At 62.1% G+C, this 19,998-nt stretch overlaps 1 protein-coding gene across 3 annotated transcripts in view; it reads right to left on the reverse strand.

Moving 5' to 3' along the window:
- MTA1 (metastasis associated 1) overlaps nt 1-19,546 on the reverse strand; it is a 34,080-nt gene extending 14,534 nt beyond the window's left edge. For all 3 annotated transcript variants that reach the window (XM_066273744.1, XM_066273743.1, XM_066273746.1), the window contains exons 1-3: nt 19,437-19,546; nt 7,070-7,137; nt 1,418-1,511 (exon numbers count right to left, since the gene is read on the reverse strand). In XM_066273744.1, coding sequence (XP_066129841.1) covers nt 1,418-1,511; nt 7,070-7,137; nt 19,437-19,464 — 190 coding nt within the window. In that variant the 5' untranslated portion in view covers nt 19,465-19,546. The remainder of the gene's footprint in view (nt 1-1,417; nt 1,512-7,069; nt 7,138-19,436) is intronic.
- Between the last annotated feature and the right edge of the window lie 452 nt (nt 19,547-19,998).

Raw genomic sequence — 19,998 nt, forward strand, 5'->3', positions numbered from 1 at the left:
GCTCTGGGCCGGGCAGTGGACACAGGTGAGGAGCCCCTAGGTCAGCAATGCCTCCAAGTCAACAGTCACAGGCCCACGGGCCCGCAGGTCCATGGCCCGGCCAGCCCGCTCCTCAGAGGGCCGTCAGCTTCCCAGCGGCCAGGAGCAGGAGCTGGCCCTGCTGACACCCGCAGGGCCTGGAGCAGAGCACCAACCCCTCCTCTGGACACACAGCCTGTGGGTGGACCCTGGAGCCCCTCACTCAGCTCTGCTCCTTGGCACCTGGAGACCACAGAGTGCGGGGCTGGTGGACACAGGCTCTCCGGTCGGAGGTCCCCCTCCAGCTCAGCTTTGTCACCCACCACGGAACACAGAGCCACCTGCGTCACGGGGACACTGGCTCATGCATGGTGGCCAGAGAGAACTGACGAGCCCGAGAAAACACCCTGAGCTGGGTCCCGCAGCCTCTTGCAGACAGGCCAGACAACCCACGGCCCCCTGTGGGCCAGCCGCACAGCCCTCGCTCACCCCTGCTCAGCACGGGCCCCTGTGCTGAGCTCGGGCATCGGGCACTGCTCAGCTACCGGAAACAGGCTCCCTGCTGTGCCCGTGCCCACCCCAGCGACAAGAGGGTCCGAGATGCCAAAGGCTGCTCCGTCCCCGCTGGCCCCGGACGTGTGGAGGACGCAAGGGCAGTCCTGCTGCCGAAGGAAACACGGGGACCAGCGCCAGTCACTGCCGCCCGTCTTCGAGGACAAGGAGCACCGGCCAGCACCGTGCTGGTTAAAACCCTTCGAGTAGTGAGGTTTTCTTCACGCTCACTGACCCCCGGGAGTGAGTTTTTTTTCAAAAAGTGAAATTAGTTCCAGTTTTATTAACATAAAACCATGTTTGTCTGATAACCAATTTATGGAAACAAGCAGAACGTATATTTGTCTTTCTTTAATGTTGCCATTGTACGTGTACGATCGTCCTCTGGAAGGTCAGGAGGCACGAGGACGCACAGGCACTACTCAAAGGGTTCACGGGGCCCTCTCTGCGTCAGTGCTCCTCAGGTGCCGTGTGAAGCGTCAGCATGGAGACCTTAGTCTCTACAACACGTGGAACTTCTCCACAAAGTACAAACAAGCAAAAAGTCGGCAGGACCAGCAGCGCCAGCGCCCCGTGCCCGTCTGAACCCAAGGCCCCACCCCGTGCTGCCCCCACCCAGGAGGTGACCCAGCTGGACCTGACCTCTCACAGTCAGTCTTATGAGGGACAAGCCTCAGGCAGTGACGCTTCCTGACTCCCTGCGGGTCACAAGGACACACCAGGCCTTCAGAGAAGGGAAGGGGAGGACACACACAGAAGCTCCCTGAAGCCCACCCGGGAGGGGGACTCACGGAGTGACCCTGGGGGTGGCGGGGTGGGCGGGGCCCCCGGGAGGGGCAGGACTCACTGGCGTGCTTGTCGGCCAGGGCGATGAGGGTGCTGGAGATGTCCCGCCTCCGGTAGAAGCACACCACCTTGGCCTCCACGTTCCCGTTGGCCGTCTGCAACAGCAAGGGCACGTCACCAGCTCGGGGACAGTCACTGACCCGAAGCCCCGGGTCTACCCGTCCTCCTCCCTCCCGCGGACGCTGACACCTCCTTCACCCTGGCCTCCCACTGCCTCTGCCTCCTTGCTGTCCAGGGGACCTCCCTCAGGCTTGGGACCACACGCTGGTTGACACCTGGCCACCACAAGGTCAGCTGTAACCAGAGTTCAGCCAAAGCTGCTTGGTGCTCGGCCTGGGGACCCCTCGCCTAGGCAACTCTGGGAGGAGGCGGATGAAGGACAGGTGGCCGCTGGCTGGTGTCACTCCCAGCCCCAAACACAAGTGCTGGGGGTCTGAGAGGCAGCCCAGGTGGGATCGGCAGAGTGCATGCCCCAGCACCGGGGCAAAGCTGCTGTCCAACGCCGGAGCTCAATAAATACCAGAGAACAAGGGCCAGTGGCCACTGGGCACTCACAGGGAGAATTTAGCTTTTCCCAACTAACAGGAGCTCATACTGTTTTTTACATGAGACAGACCAGGACAGACAAGGGAGACAGATGAGAAGCATCAGCTCGTAGTTGTGGCACTTAGAGGTTCACAGACTGCTTCACCTACGTGCCTTGACCGGGGCGGGGGGGGGCCCCCAAGCCAGTGACCCTGAACTCAAGCTGGTGACATCGGGGTTTCAAACCTGGGACCTCAGTGTCCCAGGTCAATGCCCCAGCCATTGTGCCACCACGAGTCAGGCAAAGTTCGCAACATTTTTAACGATAATGCTAAAATTCTATCATAACTATAATCTGTAGAATGTCTCATACTAGCACTGACACAATCAAACAAAATGATCTTTAAGGAAAGCATTTAACTTTTAGTTACTTAACCCATTTAAGACCAGGAATCTCTTCGTCGGCCTAGCATGCGGAGGACCCAGGTTCGATTCCCGGCCAGGGCACATAGGAGAAGCGCCCATTTGCTTCTCCACCCCTCTGCCGCGCTTTCCTCTCTGTCTCTCTCTTCCCCTCCCGCAGCCAAGGCTCCATTGGAGCCAAGATGGCCCGGGCGCTGGGCATGGCTCTGTGGCCTCTGCCTCAGGCGCTAGAGTGGCTCTGGTCGCAATATGGCGACGCCCAGGATGGGCAGAGCACCGCCCCTGGTGGGCGTGCCGGGTGGATCCCGGTCGGGCGCATGCGGGAGTCTGTCTGACTGTCTCTCCCTGTTTCCAGCTTCAGAAAAACGAAAAAAAAAAAAAAAAAAAGACCAGGAATCTCTTAAAGTCTTGGGAGTTTCTCACAGAAGCCTGTGAGCAGGGGCCACGAGCACGCACGCTGCTGCTTTGCACACGTGTCACGCAAGCAGTTCCGATTCGCGAGTCTGACCAAGACTCTCCCGGGAAACATGGTGCTCGCCACGGCGAGGGACGTCCTCCACGGCGAACACTGCGACACCCCCCAGGACGAGGCTTCCTGTGGGCGCTGTGCTCTGACGTTCGTCCCAGGCGCGACGGGCCCTGTGGGCGCTGTGCTCTGACGTTCATCCCAGGCGCGACGGGCCCTGTGGGCGCTGGCACCTGTGCAGGGACGGCCTCGTGGGCTGTGGAGGGAGCCGCTCGCGTCTGCTCTGCCCCAGCTGCAGCGCCGCTCGAGCACCTGCACGGTCCAGCCCGTCCTCTGCTGACGGCCCAGCCTGTGCCCGCGGGGCGGGACCCAGGAGGCCCAGCTTCGGAACCTGTTGCCCAGGCCCCTCTGTGCACTCTGCCCAGGCCCCTGCGGCCTCGGCCCTCACAACAGCAGTCCTCCCCCTGCTCTGCTCGGGCCCTGGAAGGAAGCTGGGAGGGCCGCAGGGCCCTCGCGTCCACTTCCCGAGCGCCCAGGGAGCCCGAGCTCCCACGGGACCAGGTCCCCAGGGCTCCGAGTGGGGTCCCCTGGCTGCCCCATCTCCTCTGCCTTTTGTCCTCTGTTGCACTAGTCCCATCTTCTAAACCTAACAGGATTCCTACAGTTTGGCTTCCGAGTCCGTGAGGTCCTTCCCGGTGGCTCCTGCCGGTGGCAGGATCCCATGACACACAGGCAACTTGGGGGGCCCCCTCGCCCGCTGGCCCCTGCAACCTATCCAGGCTGCAGACCAGCACCAGCCGGGCCCGTGCTCACGTCCACTGCCGCGCTGCGGGTCAGTACCCGTCCCGTGTCCCCGCCCGATCTCTGCTCTCGTGCCCCAGTCCCGCCCCCTTTCTTTCTTTCCAAATCAGTCATTTTCTCTAGTTTTGTAAAGACTTAACTTTCTGTGGGAACAAGGTCAATGCAATGCACATGTTCAACCAACGTGCTAAAGAGAAAACCTAACAAATCTTTTGAAAGTTCAGACAAGCCCCGAGCCCTGGTGGGGGACACTGCTGGCCACCCACCTGTCACTGGGCCCAGCAGGCGGGAGAGCGGGTTGAGCGGGATGGCCCATGCCTGGGGCAGCCTCACAGAAGCAGACCCCAACGCCATGGGCCAGGCCACCCATTTTCTTAAAGAAAGCTCATTTCGGGATAGCTTTTGACTCAGAAAACGGCAACACGCCCGTACCCCTGCCCCTGGGCCCCCGGACTCCGCTGCACCCACAGGTGTCAGGCCTGTTTCCACCTGGTGCCCTCACCCACTCAGATGCGGGACCCCAGTCAGGTCCCCGCAGGTCCCCAGACCCGTTTCTAATGTGCGGACACAGTGAGGACCACCAGAAGTCCCTGGCTGTTGCTGACCAGGTGCCAGGGTCTCTCGAGACGTGGCGTGGGCGGGCCGAGCACAGGGAGGTGGTGTGTCGCAGGCCCCGACTTCCCTCAGCTTGTCCCTGTTCCACAATTCCTACCGCCGGTGCTGACGCCGCAGTGACCCCGCTGGATGCCGCAGTGACCTCGCTGGACGCCGCAGTGACCCCGCTGGATGCCGCAGTGACCTCGCTGGACGCCGCAGTGACCCCGCTGGACGCCGCAGTGACCCCGCTGGACGCCGCAGTGACCTCGCTGGACGCCGCAGTGACCCCGCTGGATGCCGCAGTGACCTCGCTGGACGCCGCAGTGACCCCGCTGGATGCTGCAGTGACCTCGCTGGACGCCGCAGTGACCCCGCTGGATGCTGTAGTGACCCCCGCTGGACACCGCAGTGACTCCGCTGCCTGGCCTGGCGCCTCCTCTTCTGCCCGCCACTGGGAGGCACCAAGTCACCACCCCCTTCACACCTGGCGGCTCACGCTGAGACTTCCTGCAGCCCACAGAGCTGCTCTGCCCACAGGCCTCCGGCCCCAGGGCACCCAGCCTGCTTCCCAAAGGGCACGGGGGTCTGTCCACTTTCCGTTTCTTCTGCTCTGATGCCAGCTTCGGTCCGTCGTGATCGGTGCTCAGGTGAAAGCCCCCCTGAGCTCCTCCTGCTGCTGGGCGTCCCGCTGTTCCCAAGGGGGCAGGCACTGTCCTGGCTCTGAAGACAGGCGTGCTCTCTGTCCTCCTGCCAGCAGATGCTGCCCTGGGGTCCCTGGGCTGAGCAGCAGGGGGGGCCCCATCAGGAGCCACGCACGACCCCGTTTCCAGCCCGTGCCTGAACCGCACTTGCCCGGGCAGAGTCCGTCCTCCAGCGGCACTGAGCCCGCGGCCCGACCTCTGATGGGTGTCCTGTGTTCTGGAACCGTGTGGGCAGCGCCATCCCCCCTCAGCGGAGCATCTGGGCAGCATCCCCTCCTCTCCTGCGGGGCAGCCCTGGGGCCTCTTCCCTGCTGCCTTGTGGTGTCACCGGCGAGAGAACGGCTTGCGTGCTCCTTCGCCCCACAGGCCCAGCCACCTCTAGAGTCCTGCCCGGCCCAGGTTCTCTGGCGCTTGACCAACCTGACCAGTAAAGGGGATGGCAGACGTGCCCACGCCCCACGGCCACTCTGACACAGGCACTAGCCGCTGCCACCGGGGCAGGTCAGCTCTGCCCGCACACGTGACTGTCACGGGCGAATGCCACAGCCCCACTGGTCAGCGCAAACCCCACAGACCCAGGCGGAGGTGCCAGACGCTGGGCCCCCGGTGAGACCGCGGCCACAGGAGAGTCTCCAGCTGTCCACGCCTGGTCATCACGTCCCCGAGCCAGCACCGCCGACACGTGCAGGTGGGTGGCCACTTGCTCCTGTCCCAGCCCCCCCTTCTGCTGGCCCTGGGGTACAGGTAGGTGGTGAGCAGGGTCTCCGGTCCAGCAGCACTGGCTTCACAGGACTTCCCATCACTGCTCTGACACTGCCGCCTGCAGACCCGGCCACAGGCCTTCCGGAAAGTTGCTCCGATCCGTGACGGGCTGCAGTCAGGCAGGGGAACCCCCACCTCCTCGTCCCTGTGGTGGGGGCACACACGGCACTAAGAGGCCCTTGCCCCTACGGCCGTGCGTCAGGGTTCCGCTACGGCTAAGTCTGACCTGTGGGGCTCAAGTCAACACCGCAACCCTCCCACCCTGTCCTGCTGGTCTCAGGACGCCCAGGCCACAGAGCCACGGGACCTGTGGTCCAGGGAAGTAGCTTCCCGAGGGCTAGCCTCACAGAGGCACAGCAAGGTCCCCTCGCTGGCACAAGTGACAGCAAGCACTGTGGGGGCGGGCAGCCCCCCTGCAGGAACTGAGACAGGCCCGGAAGGAAGGGGTCGCAGGGCCACAGCCTGTGCTGACCCAGCACCACAGCGGCGACAGCCACGTCCACGTCCGAGGAGAGGGTACAACCCAGTGCTGCCCAGGAAGCCTCCAATCAGGGGGCAATGCTGCCCAGAAAGCCTCCAATCAGGGGGCAATGCTGCCCAGGAAGCCTCCAATCAGGGGGCAATGCTGCCCAGGAAACCTCCAATCAGGGGGCAATGCTGCCCAGGAAGCCTCCAATCAGGGGGCACGAGAGGGAGGATACCCCAACCCAGTGCTGCCCAGGAAGCCTCCAATCAGGGGGCACGAGAGGTGGGGAGGGGTCCTTTGGGGGACTGCTCAGCCAGGACAGCAAGGGGCCCAGGGCAGAGACAGTGAGTGTTGGAGAGGGGGGAGGCACAGGTGAGGACCCGCGAGGCCACGCCCCCAGAGGCCACACCCTTGACCCCAGTCGCAGGTACAACCAAGTCTTCTCTGTAGACGTGGGGCAGGGAGGGAGGAGGCGGCCAGAGAGCACAGGAAGGAGGCAGAGGGGCAGCAGCAGCCACCTGAGGCCCTGAGGCCCCTGTGCCCAGGCCGGGAGGGGCTGCTGCGGGTCCCCAGCTGTGCCGGGAGCCACTCAGCCTGACCCTCTCAGCACTCCTGTCCTGTACGAGCCCTGCAGAGTATGTTCCTCAAGTGCGGCCACCAGGGACCCAGGTCTGAGCAGATGACCCTGGGGACGAAGCCACCAAAACGTCTGAGCAGACAGTGACCAGTCCCCTACAAACCCAGCACAGAGGCTGTGGCATGTTCTGTCTCATCTGCGGCAGCGGCCCCAGGAAGGGCGGGCACCCGGCCTCCCTGCAGGGCCTGGGCCCCGCACGTGCACGCACACGCACGCCCACACGCACGCACGCACACGCACGCACACGCACACGCACGCACACGCACACGCACTACCTTGTTGAGCTCCTCGATTCTCCGGATCAGGTATGGGTTGCTGGAGGAGTTCTCGAAGTAGACATAGTCTGCAAACAGACCCAGAGAGAGCGTTGGCCTGCGGTGCGGTGCTGCTGGGGTCACAACCTCCCGCCGACCCAGGGAGCCAGGGGAGCCCTCACCCCCTCCCTGGTTCGCACCCTCAGATACAGAACAGCAGTGAAGGAGGTGCAGGTACCACCACCCCAGTGGGGAGAAGAGTTAACCAGAGTCACGCTGGTGGAGCTGGCAAGGGCCAGACACGAGAGGGCTGGGGGCACTGTGGCGGGGGCCTACGGCCCTCCCTGTGCCCCGTGCCCTGTGACTAGCTACCCCCAGGAACTCTGTCCCTCCTGGGGGAGCCCAGGGGCCAGGGCAGCACTAGCCTGGATACATCAGCACCCCAAACAGTCCCCCTGGGCCCTCTGCCCTCCGCCCTCCCCTCCACAGGGAACCACGGTGAGCAGAGGCAGGCAGGGCAGCACGAGGCGCCCAACAGCAGACCGGAGGGTGCTGCCTGCTGGGCCCCCCAGACTGCCAGGTTGTGCCCAGACAGACCCCGCGCTGGGGAGCTCGGGACGCCAGCCTGGCTGCCAGGACAATGCCACTGAGGCCACAGGCTGTCCCCGGGGAAGGTCTGCAGCACCACCAGGGACAGCTCTACAGCAGACAGCTGAGCAGGAAGCTCAGCTCAGCTGGAACCTGGTTAAAGCCTGGATGTGCCCAAGTGCCGACACTGAGCACCGACTCAGCAAGCTGCACGAAGGCTAGCAAATGCCACAGGCCCCAGCCCAGCCAGCTCCACAGGGGGGTCCCAGCCAGGCTCCCTGGACCCTGTGGAGGGCCTCCTGCCGCTGACACGCACCTGTGTGATACACCTGGAGGCACACACGCGGGCTCGGCCCACTGCCCGCCCCGAGGCCCAGGGCAGTGCTCACAGGTCTGCTGGACATGACCTGCACTTGGGCCGCAGTGACTGTGAACTCATGAAAACGCCAGGACACCTGACCAGGCCGGATAGCTCAGTTGGTTGGAGCATCGTCCCAAAACACAAAGGTTGCCGGTTTGGTCCCTGGTCAGGGCACACACAGGAGCAGCTCAATGTTTCTGTCTCTCTCTCCCTCTCTACCTTCCCCCCTCTCTCTAAAATCAATACAATAAAACATGTAAAAAACAAAAACAAAAAAAAAACCACACCAGGGCGCACTGAACGAGGACAGCTAAGTTTAATCTCGTGTATGTTACAGCTCTAAGTGGTTCTTACAGAAAGGCCTCAAACCAGTCAGTGAAGCTTCCATTCTAAGAAACTAGAGAAAGAGCCAATCAACCCTAAAACAGTTACCCACACATGCCCCACTGAAACAAGGCCGCGTTTCCCCGCGGGGGAGGGGGCACGGGCCTGGGGCGACTCCGTCCGCTGGCGGCCACGGGCATGGCGGCTGTGTGCAGAAAGCCAGTGAACGGGAAGGGTGAGTGCACAGGCGAGGGGCCCAGGGACCAGGCTGTCCGCCCCCCCCAGCAGCCAGTCTCACTGCGGCCATCAGGCCTCGGGAAACGGGACAAAGCGTGAAGGTGGGAACCGAGGAAGCAGGAAGCAGCACAGGTTGCACAGGTTCAAACAGGTGAGTGGCCAGGTCAGGAGAGGAGAAGCCACAGTGACCAATGTCAGGACCAGCAGGAGACACACACAGACTCCCCCCCCCCCGAGCCCTCAACAAAGGTGAGGGCACAAGAGAGGGCTTGGTGCCAACAAATCCTACAACTCGGATGAAACGGACCCATCGCTTCAAAGACATGATGAGCCAAGCACAGGGAGGAGCACGGGCAACCCTGCACCTGGTGGAGAAGCTGAACCCTTCTTACAGCCACCCCAAAAACGACCCCCCCAGCCCAGATGGCCTCGCTGGAGAATCATACCCAACGTTTAAGGGAGTTTTAACACCCATTCTAGCTCAGCTCTTCCAGAAAGCAGAGGAGGAGGGGACAGTCTCCAGATGCCCCGAGGAAGCCTCCCTCTCAAACCACAGCCAGAGGACGGCCAGGCTCACCCAGCACCCCGGCCGCGAACTCCGCTGCCCAACTGCTCGACACCCGAGCGAGCAGCGTTGAGGCCAGCCGCACCAGGGCGGCTCTGGGAACGGGCCGGTCCAACACTGAAAACCACAGCAACAGAACCAAAAAACTGTCCCAGCAGAGACAGAAGGCCTGACAACACGCAACGATGTCCCCGACAAAAACTCTCAGGCAGAGGGCTCCCCAGGCCGGGGGCTCACAGGGCCCTCCAGAAACACCCACGTCCGGCAAGTGTCACTTCAGCAGGAACCACAAGCGGCTCCCCAAGCTCGGGACGCTGCAGGCCACCTCCTTCCCGGCCAGCTTGGTGGGCAGCGGGCGGAAGGCACGCAGGCAGGGGACGGAGAGACTGAACCTCCCTGTGCAGTGACGTGACCCCACACAGAAGTTCCGGGTCCACTGAACAGCGGTTATGGCTAACGGGTGAGCGTTCAGTGAGCTCATGGGAGACAAAATCCGGGTCTGTAAAGTACTGTCTAGAACCTCTCCAAAAATACTATATGAAACACTCGGATCAATTTCACAGACGGTCGACACAAGCTTCAAGATCCGGAGCTCTGCGCAGAGATGTGTATGCTGCAAACTGCAAAACTTTGCAGGTGTCAGGATCCCGGACCTCTCGGGAACGGGGGCGGGGGGCATAAGCCCAATTGCGAGCAGAGGCGATGCGGGAGTCCAGGGGTGGGGACCGTGCGTTCCCACCAGCCCCCCCCCCCAGGAAGTCACACATGAAGTAGCCAAGTGCTGCTTTCTGTAGTGAGGGGCAGAAGCAAGTCGGTTTGGAGGGGGGTGCAGGTTTGCTCCCCAGAGCTATCCCATCTCTACCAACCACAGCGTCCTCGTGTGAGCGCTGACGTGACGTGGCCCTCCGCGTGGTCCCTGCGCGTCCTTCCACAAACACTGCCAACTGCAGACACCTAGCCGCAGGTGAAGCGCAGCTGGGAAGGTGTGCACACCGAGACTGCTCCGATACCTCCCTGCGGCGAGTGTGCGGGGAAGGGGTCACCCACACCTGCACAGCCCAGAAGAGGTCTGGCCGCCGACCTGCTCTGGAAGCGTCCTTGTTGGTACATCTTTGCTCACCTGGGGACGTGGCCCCAAGTCGGTGCTAACAATGTGGTTTGTGGTGAGGCCAGAGGTCAACCTGACCTCTGAAAGGCTGGGTACTGAGTGACTAAGGCCAGACGCGCAGACGGTCAGCCACGACGACGTGACCGACCTCGGACACACAGGGAGAGAGCTGCTCTCTCTGTGTCCCATCGCTCGGGGCTGGGAGCAAGAGCCCACCCTTGATGCCGGCGGGAGAGGCCAACTGGGCACATGCACCTGCCCCCCCCCCCCCCGTTAGGTCCTGGCAATCAATATCGAACCTGGGCATGGTCCTGGGGCCTGAACGCCGCTGGCCAGTGCCCCCAGATCCTCACGGTCGCTCGATGGGGAAGCAGCAGCTCCTCGGCAGCTACGTGCACTTAGAGACAAGAGCGTCACCAGCACCCACAGAGGTCGAGGCCCAGCGAGCGGGCAAGCAGGGGCCGGCACCCATGTGTCCGCTCAGAACAGCTGCCCCGTTCTGCACACGGCGGTGGGAACGGGGACCTCCCCTCGTCTGAACTCCCGATAATCAGGAAGCAGCTTGTGATTCAGATGTTACTTGTTGCCAGAAGGGCTTCACTGGAGCCTAAGCTCTAGTTCAGGGTCACCTCAGTCACCCGCCAAGCACCCCGACGAAGGACCCGAGCGTGTGCGCGTGGCGTTCAGCGACGCGGCTGGAGGGCGGGTTCCTCACTCAGACACCCACCATCTCCGTTCTGAGTTTAGAAGACCACGGCAAGATCTGTCCCCTGCTTAGCCGGCCAGGCCGGGCCACCCACTTCTGCTTCCGGTCAACAGTCCCGGAACCGATGGCAGTGAAGCCTGCTGTCGGCTCAGCAAGTCACGACAGCGACAACGTCTTCCACACGGGACTGCGGCTCCTGAGCCGCCCACCTGCCCAGACTTCATGAATGGGCCCTTTCTTGTCTTAAGAGGCACGGTTCCCAGGGAAACAGGAGCAGCGGGAGCTGTCGCACGAGTACATGGCGTGCGCGTGTGGACGCAGACAAGGGGATGTGAATCCACGCACAGGATTTAACAAGAGAAGCCCAGGATCACCCGGCTGGGAGCCGGAGGCCAGAGACCCCGAGGCCCGAGGGTCAGGAACCACGAGCAGCGGTGTCCAAGGCCTCCACCTCCCTGTGCCACTCGGACCCTCGACGGCCTGGGAGATGCCACCGTACTGGGAATGCAGGTCCCCTTCACGCCCCAGACTCAAATGCCCGCCTCTTGGGGGTACCTGCAGACGCTCCCAGAGGTCCCGTCTCACCGTCTGGCCCCTGCGGTTGCCGCCCCGTCTCACCAGGGTCCGCTTGGGCCAGCCCTAGGTCAGCGTGTCCCCTGTCTCAGGAGTGCTCTCGGGCACTCGGGCCAGACAGACAGCTCACGGCTCCTGCAGGAGCTGCAGGCTCAGCGCTGAGCCTGGCATGGGCACTGGGCAGGACCAGGCGTGTTGGACACGACGCACTGACAGCCACCGTCCCGCTAGGCCGGGGGGGGGGGGGGGTGACACGGTGGAGGCCGGGGCTGCCGTCTGTTTCCGTGAAGGTTGCTGGGATGAGATACAGTCTCTAAGTCTCCTCCCTGACTGCCCTCTCCCCCCAGGGGGCACCCCGTCAGCAGACGCGCCACCACACACAGAGCCTGAAACCCACAACCTCCAAGCCCAGCCTCCGCTTCTCTCGGCGACGGGGCCAAGCGTGACGGTGACGGCGACCTGCAGCCCACACCCTCCAAGGACGAGCCCACACGGGCTCCCACAGGCTGGGCCTGAGATGCGACATCGCTTGGCTCTCCTGGGTTGTCAGGCTCTGTCTCTTGGTGTTTTCCGCAACCGTCTAGAAATGTAGAAGCTGTCCTGAGTTCACAGGCACACAGGGACAGCGGTGGCAGCGAGAGCCGTCTCAATAGCGATAAAAATGTCAACTCCGGTCCAGGCCGGTTGGCTCAGTGGTAGAGCGTCGGCCTGGCGTGTAGAAGTCCCAGGTTTGATTCCGGCCAGGGCACACAGGAGAAGCGCCCATCTGCTTCTCCACCCCTCCCCCCTCCTTCCTCTCTCTCTCTCTCTCTCTCTCTCTTTCACCTCCCACAGCCAAGGCTCCTTTGGAGCAAAGTTGGCCCGGGTGCTGAGGATGGCTCCATGGCCTCTGCCTCAGGCGCTAGAATAGCTCTGGTTTCAACGGAGCAACAGCCCAGATGGGCAGAGCATCACCCCCTAGTGGGCATGCCGGGTGGATCCCAGTCAGGCACATGAGGGAGTCTCTCTGCCTCCTCGCTTCTTACTTTGGAAAAATACAAAAAAAAACAACAAAAGAAAAAGATGTAAAGTCCCCCCACGCAGTGCACAGACACTTCAACATGACCCCAATCAGAAGTCACCATGGTCTTGTGTCTTTCTGCAGAAACCAGCAGGCCCGCGCTGAGCTTCACACAACGAGAACCTGAGGTCCGAGGCCAGCTGGGCAGTTCTGCAAAGGGAGAGTCGGACCATCTGCACTACTGGATGGCAAGGCTCAAATAAAGTCAGGGACCTGGCCAGGGGTGCCCCTCACAGGGGCACACGCACACTGTGGGGCACGTGGAGCTGCCGACAGTCCACCTCAGACTCAGGGCACGTGGAGATAGGACAGTCGGACTGGCATGTGGTTATGGGACATTTACATGCAAAAAAAACAAGCAAAACACACAGAATCACACAAAATGTAACTTCAAATGGATCATCAACTTCAAGCAAAACCCAAAGCCATAAAAATTCTAAAGGAAAACAGGATAAAAACCTTCGTGACATGGTCCTGGCTGGTTGGCTCAGTGGTAGAGCGTCGGCCTGGCATGCAGAAGTCCCGGGTTCGATTCCCAGCCAGGGCACACAGGAGAAGCACCCATCTACTTCTCCACCCCTCCCCCTCTCCTTCCTCTCTGTCTCTCTCTTCCCCTCCCGCAGCTGAGGCTCCATTGGAGCAAAGATGGCCCGGGCGCTGGGGATGGCTCTGTGGCCTCTGCCTCAGGCACTGGAGTGGCTCTGGTCGCAACAGAGCGACGCTCCGGAGGGGCAGAGCATCGCCCCCTGGTGGGCGTGCCGGGTGGATCCCAGTCGGGCGCATGCATGCGGGAGTCTGTCTGTCTCTCCCCGTCTCCAGCTTCAGAAAAATACAAAAAAAAAAAAAAAAAAAAACCTTCGTGACCTTAGGTCAGGCACATTTTGTAGACACACAAAATGCACAAATTACCAGCCCCGGTCAGGTAGCTCCATCGGTTAGAGCATCGTCCTGAAACACCACGGTTGAGGGTCCAAGCCCGCCCACCTGGGAAGTGACCAATGACGGCATGACTAAGTGGGACAACAAATGACTACTTCTCTCTCTCTCTTTCTCTCTTCTTTACTCACTGTGTCTCTCTAAAAAATAAATAAAATTTTAAAATGCACAAAATTACTTAAGAGTTTGCAAAACACCTATCAGAATATAAAACAAACTCTCAGGATTCAACAATAAGAAAGCCAATGACCCCTGCAAACACGTGCTGGCGAGGATGTGGAGAAAAGGGAACCCTCCTGCACTGCCGGTGGGAATGCAGACTGGTGCAGCCACTGTGGAAGGCAGTATGGAGTTCCCTCAGAAAATTAAAAATGGAGCTGCCTTATGGACCCAGCAACCTCACTTCTGGAAATGTATCCAATGAAACCCAAAACACCCATTCAAGAGGACTGACCATATGTGCCCCTGTGTTCACTGCAGCATTATTTATAGTAATCAAAATATGGAAACAACCTAAGAGCTCACCAATAGACAAGGGGGTAAAAAGAAGCTAGTACATTTACACAGTGGACTATTACTCGACCATAAAAAAGAACAGAATCTTGTCATCTGCAACAGCGTGGTTGGACCCCTAGGGTGTTACGCTAAGTGAAACCAGTCAGTCAGAGAAAGACAAATACCATTATGACTTACTCATATGTGGGATCTAAAGAGTAAAACAAACAAACAAACAAGACAGAAACAAACTCCTAGAGACCCTGGCCAGGTAGCTAGCTCAGTTTGTCAGTGTCGTCCCCAGAGGCCAAGGTTGTGTGTTCAGTCCATCAGGGCACATACAAGAATCAACCAATGAATGCGTAAGTAAGTGGAACAACAAATTGACGTTTCTGCCACAACCCGCTTTCCCCCCAACCCTTCCTCTCTAAAACCAACAATAATTTTTAGAGAGACAGACTCACAGACACAGAGAACAGACACTGACCGTTGCCCGGAGAGGGGTAGGGGGACAGAATAAAAAGGGTGAAGAGACTGAGGAATACAAAGTGGCACTCACCTAACCACCTGGGATGTAAAATTCTGCATAGGAAATACAATCTATAACATTGTAACACTATGTATGGTGCCAGGTGGGTACTGGAAATATCAGGGGAATGCTTTGTAAAATATAGGATTGTCTAAGCACCTTGCTACGCACTTGAAACAAAGTAACACTGAATGTGAACTGTTAAAAAAAATAAAAAGAAATAAGCCAATAATGAAAACCAGGCAAAAGATCCGTGCAGACACCTGACCAAGGATACATGGACAGAAATAAAAACGCATGATGAGAAGCTGCCCACTGCCCCTCACCCAGGCAATGCAAACGAAAGCTGGACAAATGTCCCACGTCCAGCCCAATTCTGCACAGGTAGAAACTGACCAGGTCCTGATGCAGTCCAGAGCTGGAAGTCCCCACTTCACCAGAGGAGTGGGAGGCTGGGGCAGCCACTGTGGAAGCCTCCCAAACCACCTCCCCATTCCACAAGAAACAAGACCATGTGTCCACAAAACTCTGTGCACAGGTGTTTCTGGCAGCTTTACTCAGATCACCCTAAAGCTGCAAACCCCGCTGCGAACATCCTGGAAGAGGCTCAGGTCAGGAGGGTGGACCCACAGGCAGGGTCATGGGTCCCTCACATAAAAGCACTCCCTGGCCCAGGAAGCAGGTCCACACAGGACAGGACAGGAGTCGGCCATAGCCTTGGCCTTGGCCACCCAACCTCCAGAATGTGACGTACATTCCCCTTGTCCATGAGACACCAGGCCACAACACTGTCACACAGCAACTCGCGTGGGTGAGGACACCCAATGCCCCTCGACTGCTGAGTAGACTGGGTGGCAACGCCCACGCGAGGGTGCCACCCTCCAGGAGGAGAAACGGACCCCGGGGACAGGGATAGAACTCGAAGCAGCTGCACTCCGTGACACAGCCTGGTTCCCAAGGTGCATCCGGGGGACGGTCTCTAAGCGGGAGGACACGGGAGCCCAGACCCATCAATCAGTCCGGGAGCTGGGCAGGGAGGGCGGGGCCGGATTACAGGCCCTGTAAGGCGCTAAGCTGCTGTAAGTAGGGGAGCCGAGCTCCTTAGAAGGATCATCTCCTCAGGCAGGTGGGGAACAGAGCCAGGGATGGATGCACAGACCAGTCCAATGAGGAATGAGGTCCTGGTGGCTCAAGAAACCTGGAACTGCAGGGCTAGGGGGTGCAGAGAGCATGAGGCGAGCAAGGGGCATCCTGTGAGGGCCTCTGAGCAGCCCAGCCCGGCAGCTGCCCGCCAGGCCCTCCCCAAGGGGCACAGGCACCATGAGCAGCAGCATCTGGCCAGAGCGCCCCTCCCAGCCCTGACCCCAGCAGCTATAAGGACACAGTAGCATCCCTGGCCTGTCCATCTGTGCAATGGGGCCCCAGGAGCTGAGGAAGGCATGTCATTCCCATCAGACGTGAGCCCACCACTGCCCAGTGGGCAGACAGGTAGGTGGGCAGACACGAGGGTGCAGGGGAAGAACAGGACGTGTTAGAATTTGACTCTGAACGAGGCACCGGGGCTACCGCAGCGACCTGGGCAGAAGGCCTCAGGAGTCCCTCCCAGGGGGTCCAAATCCGAGCAGGCACACCCTACCTCAGCTGGGGGCCCTGCACTCCCCACACTGGGGCGCCTGCCTCCGTCCCTGGTGAGCCCGGCACCCACGATCCCAGGTCAGGGAGCTGAGGAGGCACTACAGACTTGCAGAGGTACCTGGCCCCCAAAGGGCCCTGCCGTGGGGATTCACTCCACACACCCCCCATGACAGTTTCCTTTTTACAACCCCCCCCCAACAGAACAGCCACACTTCTCTGTCAAAACCATGGGAGGCGCTGGGGCGGGTCAGCAGGTCCCAGGAGCACCTCCCTGCAGGCCGTGCACAAGCCGGGGACTCACATACACGTGTCTTACCTGGTCCAAAGTGGACAATAAACAGAAAAACTAAAGAGGCATCTGTGACAGCAGAGCAGGGGCCGGTGACATAGGAGCACAGTGGAGCCCCGTCCCTCACGGGAGACGCACCGCGGCACTGCGCGAGGGGCACTCCTATCCCTTTTCTCAAGGGTGCTGTTAAGAGTCAACTACCCAAAAGAATGAGTGTCAACTTCTAGCAACAGGAGAAAAATACCTGAGGGCAACCCGTCAGCAACACTGCCGTGGACCAGCCGTGAGGCTGGGAGGCCCGAGAAGCACCTCTGCGTCCAGTGCACAGCCACGCCGGCCCCGAGGCCTGCCCGGGCCCTCAGGAGGACAGGCCTAGAGGAGCAGGGGCCACGGACCCTGCCCGTGCGTGCCACCCTTGTCCGGGCCCCACCTACCCACCGTGCTTACAGCTGCCACAGACAGAAGGCCTCTGTCCACAGCCAGGTCACCTCCCCGGGAAGAGCCAGGCCCTGTCCCCTCCCAGGCTGAGCCACTCCACCCAGCTGGTCGGCTGGCACAGAGCTGCACTCACGCCTTCCCCGCTCAGACATCTTCCCAGGTAACTGAGTTCTGCTAAGAATCTCTTAGTGCAACTACGTCCAGTACAGTATTGGGGGCACACTTCGCGTCAATAATTTTATCTGAGGTTCAGATTGAGTTGGGGTCCTGTGCTTTCCTTGTAGAACCTGGCACCTTTGGAAAAGGCTCTGTTCTTAGGGTCCCAAGTGGAGACAATGAGGGGTCCCTGCACTGCTCCCCAGGCCAGGCCAAGGCTGCCCGAGGAGGGTGAAACCCTAGGCCACAATCTAATCAGAAATGGGGGGGGGGGGATCTTTCAAACGCCCCCTCCCCAAGCAAGCTGTACCTTGAACAGGATGCCGAACTGCCAACGCCCCTCCCAGTGTGGCCACCAGCCCTGCCAGGACCCGGGGGAAGATGCCCTCAGGTGTCTTGGGGTCCCATCCAGACACCTGGGCCCAATGCAGTTCTCCCACAGGGACCAAGAGGAAGTTCTGAGTGGAGCCCGGGGTCACACCAGGCAAAGCACCAACTCAAAACCAAGGGAGGGGGCTCCAGGACACCCTCGGATGGGAGACATGCAGATCTGGGGCCGGCCAGGCCTCCCTGGAAGGAGCCACCGCAGAACAGAGATCCTTGTCCACATCACTGGGGAACCGAGGCACAGAGAAGACCTGAGGCCCAGGGCCACAGACCACACACCAAGGAAGAAAGAACGTCAGTGGGGGTCTGGGGGCCCATGGCTCCTGGCTGGTGACCTGAGAGGGCGGGGGTGGGCTGCAGGAGTCACGGGGACCTCAGGCCAGGCAGGAGAGGGGGGTCTGCACGGCATAAACGTGGTCCCAAGGGGTGCAGGGGGGACAGCAAGGAGAGGGGTGGCTGCAGGACAGAGAGGGGCCCTGAGGCACCACTGGTGAGGGGGGTGCAGGTTGAGGGCTGCTGGGACACAGGAAAGTGAGTCAGCCCCGGGAGTGTGGGCAGCGGGGACATCGGGCAGCGGTGATGGGGCTTCCCTGGGGTGTGGTGAGAAAGCACCACTGGAGATGACTTTCCTGCCTCCCTACAAGTTCCCAAGGTGGGGGAACAGGCCCGTGCACCCCTGCCCGCTCCTCAGTTGTGTCCACCTGGGGCCTGCTGCTAAGTGGGGTGCAGGCCCCCATTCCAGGGCTGCTTCTGAGCAGAGAGAGTAGGGATGGGGGAGAGGAATGACAGCCAGCAGGTGCCACGTTGACCCACTGCACGGATGGGGGCCTGGTCACAGGGCTGGCCCGCCTGGATGGAGACGTGTGTCCCAGATACCTAGGGGTCAGCCGGCTGGCGAGGGGGCAACTGGAGACAGAGAAGATCCGGAGGGTGTGGACGGTGCCACGAGGCCCGTGGGCACTGACGGCAGGAGGGGCAGCAGGGATACCCAACCTTCCCGGGGAGAAGCCAGTGAGACCCGCTCAGAACCGCAGGGAAACGCAGCGGCACAGTGTCCCAGAGCCGCCTCTGCACAAAGTGGGGCGAGGCCCAGAGCCGGGGTTCCTAGACCTGGAGCAGGAGGAAGCCCCCCCACCTCAGCCAGTTCAGCACAACCCCCCACCAGGACTGCGGAGGGTAGGGGACTGCAGGCCTCTCCCCAACCCCTGCGCCTCCCTGCTGAGCTGGGGCACCCAGAGGCAGTGAAAAGTTTGGGGGTGCTTTAGGAGCCTGTGGCTGAGGCCCCAGGGGGACCCTGCTGGGGAAGCCCCCAGCACACAGCTCTAATTCCCCCTGGGCTCCAGAAAGGATTGCGGCCCAGGCCTGGGGCTGCCCATCGACAGGGGTCCGTGCCCCCAGCAGCAGTCCACTAGCCCTGCGGGGCCGGGTGGGGACCCCACGGCCCCGAGCGGCTCCCGCTCGCAGAAGGGCAGCCAGCACCTCGCCAGGCCACGTGCTCCTGCTGGGGGAGGGGGCTCGGCCAGGTCCCAGGCCCAGGCCCCGCGGCCGCTCGCTGCCAGGCCCGAAGGATGCTCCGGCCTCTACCTCCGGCCTCCGGCTCCTCCCCGGACCCCCCCCCACGCCGGCCACGCAGGCGCCCCAACAGGTGGGCAGAGCGCCGCTCCCCGGGCCCAGGTCCGCCGCCCCCAGCGGCGCGGTCGGGGTCGGGCGGCGGCGCGTGGGGTGAGCGGGGCCAGGTCGGCGGCCGCCCGGAGAGGGGGAGGTGCGGGGCGCGCGCCGCCCAAGGGGAGGAGGGGCGCGGGGGGTGCGCGGGCGGCGGGTGGGGGAGGGGCGCGGAGGGCCGCGGGCCCCGGACCGGGCGCGGCGGGCGCGGATGGCGGCGGGGCGGCTGGGGGCGCGCGGCCCGGCGGGCGGGGTGCGGGGTGGGGGGACGGGGCCGCGTCGGGGCCCGGGCCGGGGGGGTCCCGGGTGCGGGGCGCCGGCGGGCGGTGGCGGCCTTACCTCCGACCCTGTACATGTTGGCGGCCATGTCCGGCGGCGGCGGGGCCGCGGGCAGCGCGGGCGGCGGGCGGCCTGGAAAATGGAGGCGCGGGCGGCGGGCGGGGGCGCGGCGGGCGGGCGGGCGGTTTAAAGGGGCCGCTGCCGCCGCCGCCGCCGCCGCCGAGGCCGCGCAGGGACCGAGGCCGCGGGCGGGCGGGAGAGGAAGAGGAGGAGCGGCGCGAGCAGGGGAGGGGCCTCGGCGCCGTTAACGCCGCCGCCGCCCGCCCTCCCCGGAGCCTCTGGGTCGGTCCCTCCTCTTCCCCCTCTGGTCCTCCCCGGAGCCCCCCCGGGTCCATCCCCAGACCCACCCTCCTGTGGGCTCCCGGGTGGGTCCTCCCACAACCCCCGGGAGCCTCTGGCACCCCCAGCGCCCCTGGCCACTGCTGTCCCCTCCGCACGCCCCACCCCAGCCCTTCGCGGGCCTCTCCCCCAAGCCCCCTCCCTGCGGACCTCCCCAAGTCCTCAGTCCTAGCCTGCCTCTGCCCTGAGCCCAGCAGCCAAGCTCTGGCCTGACCACTGCCCA

The sequence above is a fragment of the Saccopteryx bilineata genome, chromosome 4 (genome assembly GCF_036850765.1).
Source record: "Saccopteryx bilineata isolate mSacBil1 chromosome 4, mSacBil1_pri_phased_curated, whole genome shotgun sequence".
Classification (NCBI taxonomy): Eukaryota; Metazoa; Chordata; class Mammalia; order Chiroptera; family Emballonuridae; genus Saccopteryx; species Saccopteryx bilineata.